Source organism: Miniopterus natalensis, chromosome 18 (assembly GCF_054644295.1).
Source record: "Miniopterus natalensis isolate mMinNat1 chromosome 18, mMinNat1.hap1, whole genome shotgun sequence".
NCBI classification, from domain to species: Eukaryota; Metazoa; Chordata; class Mammalia; order Chiroptera; family Miniopteridae; genus Miniopterus; species Miniopterus natalensis.
Genome location: NC_142098.1, coordinates 28,141,166 through 28,152,786, shown reverse-complemented (window position 1 = coordinate 28,152,786; position 11,621 = coordinate 28,141,166). Strand labels below are relative to the sequence as shown.

Genomic DNA, 11,621 nt, shown 5'->3' with positions numbered 1-11,621 from the left:
TAAATTTAAAAGTGGGTAAAGAATCTAAATAGACATTTCTCCAAAGAAGATACATAAATGGCCAGTATCATGTGTAAAGATATTTCACATCATTAGCCACCAGGGAAACTCACAATGAGATAGCACTTCACACCCATAGGATGGCCTGAATCAAAACAATAGGTAATAACAAGTGCTGACAAAGACTGGAGAAACTGAAATGGTGCAGCTGCTCTGGAAAACAGTTGGGTGGTTCCTCAAAATGTTAAACATGGAGTTACTATATGGCCCAACAATTCCACTTCTAGGTATAAACTCAAGAGAAATGAAAACCTATGTCCTCACAAAAACTTGCAGACAAACGTTCATAGAAGCATTATTCACAATAGCTAAAAAGTAGGAACAACCAAAATATCCATCAACTGATGAAGAATAAACAAAATGCAGTCAATAAGGAGTGAAGTACTGATGTGTGCCACAACATGGGTGAAACCTTGGCATATTGTGTTAAGAAGACGGACGCAGAAGACCACAAATTACATGATTCCATCTATAAGTAATGTGTAGAATAGGCAAATTTATAAAGACAGATTGTAGATTAGTGGCTGCCTAGGGCTAGAGAGGTTGGGGGAAGCTTGGGGGGGTTGTGTGTGACCAGTTATAGGCATGGATTTCTTTTTGGGATCATGAAATGTTCTAAAATGGATTGTGGTGGTGGTTACACAATTCTGTGAACCTACTAAAAACTGTTGAATTGTACCCTTTAAAATGGTAAATTGTATAGTATGTGAATTATATCTTAATAAAGCTGTTTTAAAAAGAGGGAATTATGATAAGGTGCTCCCCACCCACTGAGCATGTGCAGGGCTGTCTTGGGATCATACCCTCAGAGACATTACCTTGCTGGGTCTATGGGAGGACAGCTGAATGCTGTGAGCTCATTATTAAAAGTTCAAGGTTATCTGTCTATAAGTGAATTGTCTATTTTGCTTTAAGATGACCTAGCTTATCAACACTATAGAAAAATAGAAAGCCATCAAGCATACAAACCATCTGTATTAGAGTTTAAGCACTACTCTTACAAAAAATTAAAGAGTGGTAAATAGAGTATAAAATTTTACCTAAGAAAGAACCATAAAACAATATTGAATCCTAGGTAAAAATTATGCATGCTGAAGTGATTGGGATACAGTGTACCAATATTGCAACTTGTTTTGAAATGCATCAAAAATAAGATGGATTGATAAGAGGGATAGATAGATGAACACATGATAAAACAAATACAGCACAGTGTTCATTGTAGAATCTAGGTGGTGGGTGTATAATGTTCACTGTACAACTCATTCAACCTTTCTGAATGTTTAAAATTTGCATTAAAATATTGGTGGGAGGAAAGAGTGTTAAAGTAAGAGGTGGTTGCTCAGGAGAAGAAAAGTCCTTTTCTCCAACAAAACCCTGACTCTCCTATTTTGAGAACTGAGGAAGGAAAAGAAATGCATGCAACAAAGAAGGGGATGGGGTTCTTTTCTCTTATAATAAACATCATCTCCATATTCAGATACAAAGAAGAGCAATTGTGTATGCCTCATTGGAGGGTAGAAGAGTTACAGGAGACTTAGAGAAATATTACAAATTGTAAAATGGTGTCATGGCTCACGGAAGCCAATCTAATGAGCTAATCTAGGCTTCTGAGTCCTGGCCCTTCTAAATATGGGTAATATGATAAGCTGAGAGTAACTAAGGGCCTCCCCTAGACCAGAAAGCATAAATATGCAAGAACTCTTGATTTTGTTTTCTGTTTGCCGTAAAGATGACTAGCTGGTTGAGGGCTCGGCGAAAAGTGCTTTGAGTGTGCAGATTTTGGATGCTAAAGAAAACCTGCTCCTTGAAGGTGAGCCACAGTTCTGGTCTTTCCTCTTTTCTTATTAAGGATAGAGTATGACAAGAGGGTCTTGGCTTAAGAGTTTGCCTCCTTCTTAGGCATACATGTCCCATCCAAGGGTGGGGTCTCAAGAGGCGCCTGCTGTAGTGAAGGTAGAGGTTAACGATGTGGCTGTTCTTGCCAGAGTTTTCTTCCCCAAGGGCTGGTTAGTGCAGAACTATCCCAGCCTGGAGAGAGCCCTTAATCACTGGCAAACTTGGGGGCCTGTAGTACTTAAAGGACAAAAGGCTTCTTGCCAGACTGACTGTAGGAACTGGACTAGCTCTAGTACAGCCATCCCCACCCCATCCCAAAGAGCACCTCTCTTTTCCACACTGATCCCTCTCCCCCAAGTCAATTTCTAGAGCTAGAACCACCTCATGCTCTAAAAACAGGGTCCCCTATATATGCACAACCCAAGGACACAGACAATGGTGGGGAGAGGGACTGGGGAGGGGGATGGGACAGGGTGGAACAGGTCATTGGGGAGAAAAAGGGACATCTGTAATATTTTAAATAAAAATAAAATTTACAAAAATCTTAAAAAATAAAAAATAATTAAAAAAAAAACACAGGACCCCAACTTCTCAGAGCCAAGTTCCCCAACGTTTCCCATCATGCCTCGGAGGGCTGGCTGCTTCCCAATCCTTCAGATCTGGATCCCCTCCTCCCCCGTTTACCCGCCCACCCATCACCTTGCTTGAGTCAACATCGGAAAGTGCTGAGATGTAGACCTTCACCCAGTCAAGAGACACCCCCCCACTCATCAGACCTGGAGTCCCCCAAGTCCTCAAAGCTAGAACACTTGAGCATCCTTCCAATTTCTCAGACCCAGCACCCTGACCCTTCAAAGCTGGGGCCATATTCCCCCAACATGTCCCAGAGCCAGTAACCGAACCCTGTAGCCCTAATCCTCCACCACATGGCCCCCAAATCGCCGTTTTAGTGGTTCTGGTGCCCCCACCAGGGCGAGGTCCATACCATGGTTCGCACTCCTGCGGCGGGTCTGCAGGCACGTGACCCTGGCAATAACGGCCCCCAGTGTGGGGGGCGGGGCCTGGCGGCGCGGGGCGGGGCCTGGCGCGCGCCGGGCGGTCTCGTGGGCGGTGACAGGTGACCAGAGAGGAGCGGAACCGCTCGGCAGGCTGGCGGGAATGGCGGAGCAGTGGGATCTGGACGAGGAGGGCATCCGCCGCCTGGGGGCGCTGAAGCTGGAGCAGCCCGGTAGGGCCTGGCCCGGAGCCTGGGGTCTGAGGCTGAGGGGAGAAAACTGAGGTGGAGGCAGGGGAACCTGAGGTAGACACCCGGGAACCGCGGTGGAGGGAGGGGTCCCTGGGGCCCAGGAGTTATTGACGGAACTGAAGAAACCGGGGAGTCTGAGGCAGAGGGCGAGGAATTGAGGGAGGGGAGCAGAAAAACAAGATGAACGCGACACGGCAGCCGAACACGGAACTGGACAGTGTCTGATCTAGAGGAAGGAAACTGAGCCCCAAGAGGGGTGTTGGCGGGAGAAGAAAGGTGCTGGCTGACAAGGGCGTTTGAGGTTGGGATGCTGTTGAGGCACGAAGGGCGTTAACTCCAGACTCAGTGGGGCAGGTTGGGGTGAAATGCTCTTCGTCCACTCTCCGCCTCAAGAATTTGGCCATTTCTTTGATCCATCTGGATGTGTAGATCCTTTTAAGAGAGACCCAGGGGCCGGATGTGAAAGGAACAGCATTAGATTTCTCAAGGCGCTTAGGTCAAGGCCTCAGCCCTGACTTGGTCCTAGAGATAAAACTGGTTGACTCCTGGCCCAACCTTTGACCTGGGGTCTGACTGACATAGGTTGCCTTCTGAGTTCCTAAGGAGTAGAAATGTTGGGAAAGTTATCAGCATTTTTTTTAAAAAAAAATATGTCTTTATTGATTTCAGAGAGGGGAAGGGAGAAGGAGAGAGAGAGATAGAAACATCGATAATGAGAATCATTGATCCGCTGCCTCCTGCATGTCCCCTATTGGGGATCTATCCAGCCTGTAACCCCGGCCTGTGCCTTGACCGGGAATCCAACTTGAGGCCCTTCAGTGCATGGGCCAGCGCTCCAACCACTGAGATACACCAGCCAGGGCTAACAGACTATATTTTTAAAAGCAGTTTTAGATTCACAGAAAAATTGAGCAGAAAGCTCAGAGTTCCATATATTCTTCCTCCCTCACACCTCCCCTCCAATATCCCCCCCACCCCCACCCCCACCCCCCACCCCGGTTCCACTATTATTTATATGTTGCATTAATGTGGTATATTTGCTGTGATTGATGGACCAATAGTGATACATTATTATTATTAATTAAAGTCTATAGTTTACATTAGGGTTCACTCTTTGTGTTGAACAGTTCTGTGGGTTTTGACAAATATATAGTGTCATGTGTCCACCATTACTGTATCAAAAAGAAGTTTCACCGCCCTAAAATTTCCCTGTGCTCCACCTATTTATTCCTTCCTTCCTGCTGAACCCCTGGCAACCACTGATCATTTTACTGTTGCCTTTTTCAGAATGTCACATAGTTGGAATCATCGGGTGTGTAACCTTTCCAGATTGGCTTCTTTCACTTAGAAATAAGTATTTAAGGTTCTTCCATGACTTTCCAAAGCTTGATAACTCTTTTTTTTTCTCACCTGAGGATATTTTTCTATTGCTTTTTAGAGTGGAAGGGGGGCATGGAGAAAGAGAAACATAAATGTGAGAGAGTCACAACGATTAGTTGCCTCCCACCGGGCCTGAAACGGGGGTGGAGGGGTGAAGCCTGCAGTGGAGGTATGTGCCCTGCGCTGGAATCAAACCCAGGGCCCTTCAGTTCCCAGACCGATGCTCTAACCACTGAACCAAACTGGCTAGGGCGATAACTCCTTTTTATAGTAATATTCCACTGTGTGCATGCATAGTTTGTTTATCCATTTACATATTAAAGGACATCTTGGTTCCACCCAAGTTTTGACAATTATGAATAAAGCTGCTATAAACATTCAAGTATAGGTTTCTGTGCGGACATAAAGTTTCAACTTATTTGATCAAAAATACCAAGGAGCACGATTTCTAAATCGTATGGCAAGCTGTGTTTAGCTTTGTAAGAAACTGCCAAACTATCTTCTAAAGTCGTTACACCTGTGCATTCCCATTGTAATGAATGAGAGTTTCTATGGTCTTAATATTTGTGTCTTCTGACCTCCAGTTCAGAGCTTTTATTAATATGGACTATATTTACTAATATTTACCCTATTGAAAATTGGAACAGAGAAACATTTAAAATGTTTATTTATTAACTCATTAAAAGATAACTGTAACATACCCATTATATGTTAACATAAATGTTTTTGAAAAATAACTGTATTTTCCAAACTAAAAAAATAGTGAGAAGAGGGGGCAGGCATTGTTTTATATTCTTACAGATCTTTTTAATGTCTTTTCTTTTTTAAAATTATTTTTAATCCTCACCCAAGGATATGTTTTTATTGATTTTAGAGAGAGAGGAAGGGGGAGAAACATCAATGTGAGACAGAAACATCAATTGGTTGCCTCCCATAGGCACCCTGACTTGCGTATTGAGAAGCTTTAGAGACTTTTACTACATCCTTCAGGGTAATTTAAAAAACCCAAGGGTTTTGAAAAACTGAGATTTTTAATGACTGTATTGCTGCTTTTATTTTTTTTTTAAATTTATATATTTTTAAAATTTATCTTTATTGTTGAAAGTATTACAGGTATCCCATTTCCCCCCCCCCATTGACCCCCTCCACCTTGCTCCCACCCCCTTCTCCAGGCCTTCACCCCATTATTGTCTGTGTCCATAGGTTATGCATATATGCATATAACTTCTTTGGTTAATCTCTTCCCACCCTCCATCCCCCACCCCCCTTCCTTCTGAGACTGTCTGTTGCAGGCTTCAGTGTCTCTGGATCTATTTAGTTTGTCCGATTCTTTTGTTCATAGCTTCTTCTTAAAGAAGACCCTTCAACATTTCCTGTAGTACTGGTCTGGTGGTGATGAACTTTAGCTTTTTCTTATCTGTGAAGCTTTTTATCTCACCTTCAGTTCTAAATGATAGCTTTGCTGGGTAGAGCAATCTTGGTTGTAGGTTCTTGCTTTTCATCACTTTGAATATTTCTTGCCACTCCCTTCTGGCCTGCAAAGTTTCTGTTGAGAAATCAGCTGACAGTCACATGGGTGCTCCCTGTAGGTAACTAACTGCTTTTCTCTTGCTGCTTTTAAGATTCTCTCTTTGTCTTTAACCTTTGGCATTTTAATTATGATGTGTCTTGGTGTGGGCCTCTTTGGGTTCCTTTTATTTGGGACCCTCTGTGCTTCCTGGACTTGTAAGTCTATTTCTTTCACCAGGTAGGGGAAGTTTTCTGTAATTATTTTTTCAAATAGGTTTTCAATTTCTTGCTCTCTTTTTTCTCCTTCTGGCATCCCAATAATACGAATGTTGAGTCGCTTGAAGTTGTTCCAGAGACTCCTTACACTATCTTCATATTTCTGGATTCTTTTTTCTTTTTGCTCTTCTGGTTGGGTGTTTTTTGTTTCCTCATGTTCCAAATTGCGATTTGATCCTCAGTGTCCTCTACTTTACTGTTGATTCCCTGTAAATTATTTTTCAGTTCATGTAGCCTTCATTTCTGATTGGTTCTTTAGTATGTCATTGATGATCTCACTAGTTTCCTTAATAGTCTCACTAAGATCCTTGAGCATCTTTATAACCATTATTCAGAACTCTGTATCTAGTAGCTTGCTTGGCTCTATTTCATTTAGTTCCTTTTCTGGAGATTTCTTCTGTTCTTTCCTTTGTGACATGTTTCTTTGTCTCCACATTTTAGCTACTTCCTGGTGTTTGTTTCTATGTATTATGTATAGCTGCTATGTCTCCTGGAATTTGTAGAGTGGCTTTGTATAGTAGGTGTTCTATAGCGTCCAGTGGCTCAGCCTCTCCAGTCACCTGAGCTGGGCCTTCTAGGTGCTCCCCAGCGTGGGCTGTGTGTACTGTCCTATTGTAGTTGAGCCTAGGTTGCTGTTGGCATCACCTGGAAAAATTGACCCCCAGGCCAATTGGCTGCGAGGACCAGCTGCAACTACAGCCAAAGAGCTGCTGTGCTGGAGACACCCCTATGGAGCAGGATTTACTTCAGTGGAGCTTTGGTGTTCTCCGAGTGTTCCCCTTGAGTATGTCACTCGTGGATGTGGTAGGGTTGTAATCCAGCGTGGTCGAGTCTGACCACCAGGTGCACTGTCTCTGGGGCCTCCTGGGAGGTGCAAAGTCTGCCTCTGCCTGTGACTTGTCCAGGGCCACCCAGCATGAGCTACACAGCAAACTGTAGATGGCTGCTACTTGTGCTGGGCTTGGAGGTGCCCAGGAGAAACCAAGCTGTGAACCAATGCAGGCTGCCACTAGTGCCAGGCCTGGGGCCACTTATCAAGACGTATGGGGCACGCTGAGGCCAGCTGCTGCTTGTTTGAGAGATTTTTGGAAAGTAGCTAAGCATGAGGCTAGAGAAGCCACTTTCTTAGAAAAGCCCCTAGAAATGACCTGGATGAGCTTGCAAGTAGGGGGGGGCGTGGTCTTGGGGAATCACTGGGGCGGGGCCAGAGGTTTGAGTCAGGTGCTGGCGATTCAAATCTGGTGCCTGCCTGCCGGCTCCGTGTGGGAGGGCTCACCACAGGAGCAACGGCAGCTGCCAGCTCTTCTGCCTGGGAGGAAGCTGCCCCTCCAGCTCTCGCTCCAATTTCAGGCAAGTTAGTTCCTCCCCAAATGTTCCAGGTTCCTTTCAAGCTGCTGCCCCGTGCTGGGTCTCAGAGGGAGCGCGTCTGAGTGAGTCCTTGTGCAGGCCCTTTAAGAGGAGCTGCCTGGGGTTCCCACAGCTTCCGTGTCCCTCAGCCACAATTCCTGCTGGTTTCACAGCCTGAAGTTGTGGGGGCTTCTCTTTCTGGCCCTGGAACCCTGGGCTTGGGGGCCTCATGTGGGCTGGGACTGCTCACTCCTCCGGGAAACCTCCGCCACCGAGATTCCCTCCGGGTTTAAACTGCGGCACTGGGTGTGGGTCCACAGCCGAGTCTTCCTGCTTCAGCCCCAATCCTCATTCGTCTCTGCCCCTCCTACCCATCTGGATGCTTCTTCAGTTCCCTGGTTGTAGGGCTTCTGTTCAGCCAGATTTCAGGAGGTTCTGAGTGATGGTTGTTCTATATTTTAGTTGTAATTTTGATGTGGTTGCAGGATGCGGTGGGTACCGTGGTTACCTACACCGCCATCTTGTTGTCCTATATTGCTGCTTTTAAAAGAAAGATCCAATCTTCTTATGATCCTTGGATGTAGGACCTTTCACAGATGGGATATGGGAAAAAGGAAGTCCTATTTTCACTGACTCTGCTGTTTATCCAAGCAGAGGTCATAATATATCTACTGATGATCTCTTTTCAGAATTGGTCGAGTCTCTTTCATTGCAGGGATCTTATGCTGGAAAAATCCATTCCATTGGTGATGCCTTCAGAAAATTTAAAAACCTCCGATCCTTAGACTTATCAAGAAATTTGATCACTAGCCTGAAGGTAAGTTCTATATTCTCTAATCAGCCAGTTCAGCCCAATTTATTTATTTATTTTTTGATGGGAAGAAATAAGAGATAGATAATGTCAGCCGGGGAAATACTGGATCTTCCTTTTAAATGTTTCCAAACTAAATTTTATTATTCACTGTAAAGTTCTTTCAACTTTGTTCTATGTTTGAAATTTTTTATTATAAAATGTTGGGGAAAATCCCTTTATACTCAGGGAAAACTATATTAAACTATCACAACTTATAGCAATAGTACACATTTTAATGTGCGTACTATTATGAGGAGCTCTTATGAAAGTACAGATTCTTAGTCCCTTCTCCAAGAGAGATTTTGAGTTAATAGGTCTGATGTGGGCTCAGGACATACCCTAGGGGATTCTAATGGCATTGGTACATAGAACACACATGGAGAAACACTGTACTAAGTTGTTACTGTGAGTTTTTCTGAGAAGGAGGAGGAAATGGTGGTCTTGAAAACAAAAATTTACAGGTCAGGGGGCAATGCAGGAAAGTGGAGGGTGAGGGGGAGGCTTGAGCAAAGTGTGTGAAGATTACTAAACAGGCAAAAAGAGCTCTAAGGACATAAGCATGCACACACAGAGAACCCAAATGGTGTTTCTTCCACATGTTCCCATTTGCCTAGCTATGTACCTGTCTTGATAAACCCTTTCTTTGTAAGACTGAGGGAGGTGAAGGACTCTCAGATGCTATCTAGAATTAGTTCATGATCTCCTGGATTATTCTGCCAATTTTTCACTCCCTAGGGGATACTTGTTCAACAACATAAGCCAGACCCAATGTCAAGGTCTAAAACTAAGGGCCCTAAAAGAGGAAGTCCAAGGAAGATCAAATTTCCAACTAGGACTCTAAAAGCAGAAACTCCAAGTTGACCTAGGGTTTTAGACTATTTGGTAGCAGCCATTTATATTTGGCTCATCAGATTCAAAAAGTACTAGTTCGGAGTTGCTTAGGTCTTCTCTTTTCACATGTATTTTTTTCTTTTTCAGGCTAAAAAAATTGAGTGAACATTGCTGTAACTTGTTTCAATACTTTCTTTTTTCACTTCTGTAAAATGAACACAAAATCATTGTGAAGATTGATCAGATTAGCATGTGTAATCACATATATAAGACTCCTGGTATTTCATATGGGAGGCACTTAGTAAATGTTAGTTTTCTACATTTTTTTTGCACCTATGATTTATCTGCATATATTAATCTCTATGAACTCTGAATCTTTTTGCTTAGTTTTCCCAGGGGAGATATATTGTGTGATTATTCTAGCATAACTTTGGGGAGTATATGAATTCATGCCAACTAGGAAAAGTGAGAGGAGGTTAGAGGTCATTTCCTTGACTTTTACACTGAGAGACATTAAAAGAGTACTTGAGTTGGGGCATTAGATACATTTAAAGACAGTCCTAATAGTGTATTTCCCTGAGAGTTGGGCCAAAGGCACTGATAACTATTCTTACCACTGACCCTTTCACAATATAAAAGTTAAAGGAATTGAAAAAGCCAGAAAGAAATGCACCGAAGTGTAAACAGGGTTCTATTTGGAAATGTTTTGTATATTCCTTTGAGTTTTCTAAATTTCCTGCAATGAGAAAAAGGTAATTTTAAAGTGAGAGAAGAATAAAAACATTATTCTATAAATGCATGGTAGAAAATAATTTTACTTTTCTGAAATAACCCTCACCGACAGAGTTCCTTTTACATTAAGCATTTTTATTAGTAAAAGTATGTGGTAAAACATATATGTCCATGTTTTGAAGTATTGTCCTAAAATTTAGTGTTGGGAAAAAGCAGCTAACTAGCCAAATACATGAACATTAAACAATAATTTCTAGTAGTAGGTTTCAGCAAAGGAGGAAGATTGTGGCTTTTCCTGAGTCCCCCCTGCCCCCGTCCTGATTCTATTGTTGCCAGATAAATGGAGAGGTAGGGTTGCTAAATCCACAGGAAGAGAACAGAAGAAGGAAGAACTTGCTTGATGGTGTCAGTAACTCTGGAAGGGGAAACAAGGACAAGAAGGGTTCCAGACTGGCCCAGGAGGAAAGATCTGGAGATAGCATTGTTTTACTTTTCCATATTCCATTGACCTCCTCCAGAACCATCTCTTTTGCCTACCTCCCTTTTTCTTGTAAATTGAGGTGTTTCTGGGGTCAGGGGTGTGGTTGTGGCAAAGGTGAGAGAAGTGCAAAGGTGACTTGGCCTGGCTACCACTGGGAAGGGTTGGATTGGGAGAGTGATCCGGGAGCAAGAGAAGTGGAGAATTGACTGCAGCTATTTAAATGTCAGGTTTTGTAGAGGAGGAGATGTGTGAGAGCTGTGAATTACTTAATGTATAGAACACTGCCCATGGGCTGCAGTATTCTTATTCTCAGGACACTAAATGGGAGTTTCAACCCTGCTCTTTCTCATTGGTCACTCAGGTTACATGTTTAAGGATGGAAAGTAATAGATATATTTCCACCTTTATTTGTGAGATTCCTCATCCTTACCAATGCGCAGTTTCATAATGTGATCTTTTCCTTGCAGGGCATCCAGTATTTATGTTCACTCCAAGACCTGAATTTATATTATAACAACATTCCTTCATTAGTGGAGGTGTCCCGCCTACAGCCTTTACCCTTCCTCAAAGAACTAGATTTGAGACTCAATCCTGTTGTCAGGAAAGATACAGATTATAGGCTCTTTGCTGTGTACACGCTACAGACTCTGGAGAAACTGGGTGAGACCCTCCTCCCATGTTCTTTGCCCCAGAATCTTACTTTAAACCAGCTGCCTCTTAACTTTTTGGATGTTGGCCCAGAGTGTGCACTGGCAGGATATATGTTTATTAGTCAATATTTATGCAACTCTTTTGTTGGCAGGATGTATAACAAGTCCTTTTATTGTTCATTGAATGACAGTCTATGATTTTATCAGTTACTTCCAGCTTTAGTTTTCTTCAGTTGATGTTTTCACCACTACTTCCTCCCCAACAAAAAGTTTCCAGGTTGAGATTTATTTTTCCAGGTGCCCCAACTTTGCAACTGTATTAGCAATAGAAAATGAATACAACTCTTTGGAAGGAAGAATAAATATTCCTTCAAATGAGCTAGTCTGTATTTCTTTAGAATCTTATTGTTGAGTATACAT

General features: G+C 43.0%; 1 protein-coding gene across 1 annotated transcript in view; it reads left to right on the top strand.

The window, feature by feature from the left end:
* Window positions 1-3,054: 3,054 nt before the first annotated feature.
* LRRC36 (leucine rich repeat containing 36) overlaps window positions 3,055-11,621 on the top strand; it is a 29,840-nt gene continuing 21,273 nt past the window's right edge. Inside the window, exons 1-3 of the mRNA XM_016220311.2 lie at window positions 3,055-3,124; window positions 8,344-8,471; window positions 11,019-11,211. Coding sequence (XP_016075797.2) covers window positions 3,055-3,124; window positions 8,344-8,471; window positions 11,019-11,211 — 391 coding nt within the window. The remainder of the gene's footprint in view (window positions 3,125-8,343; window positions 8,472-11,018; window positions 11,212-11,621) is intronic.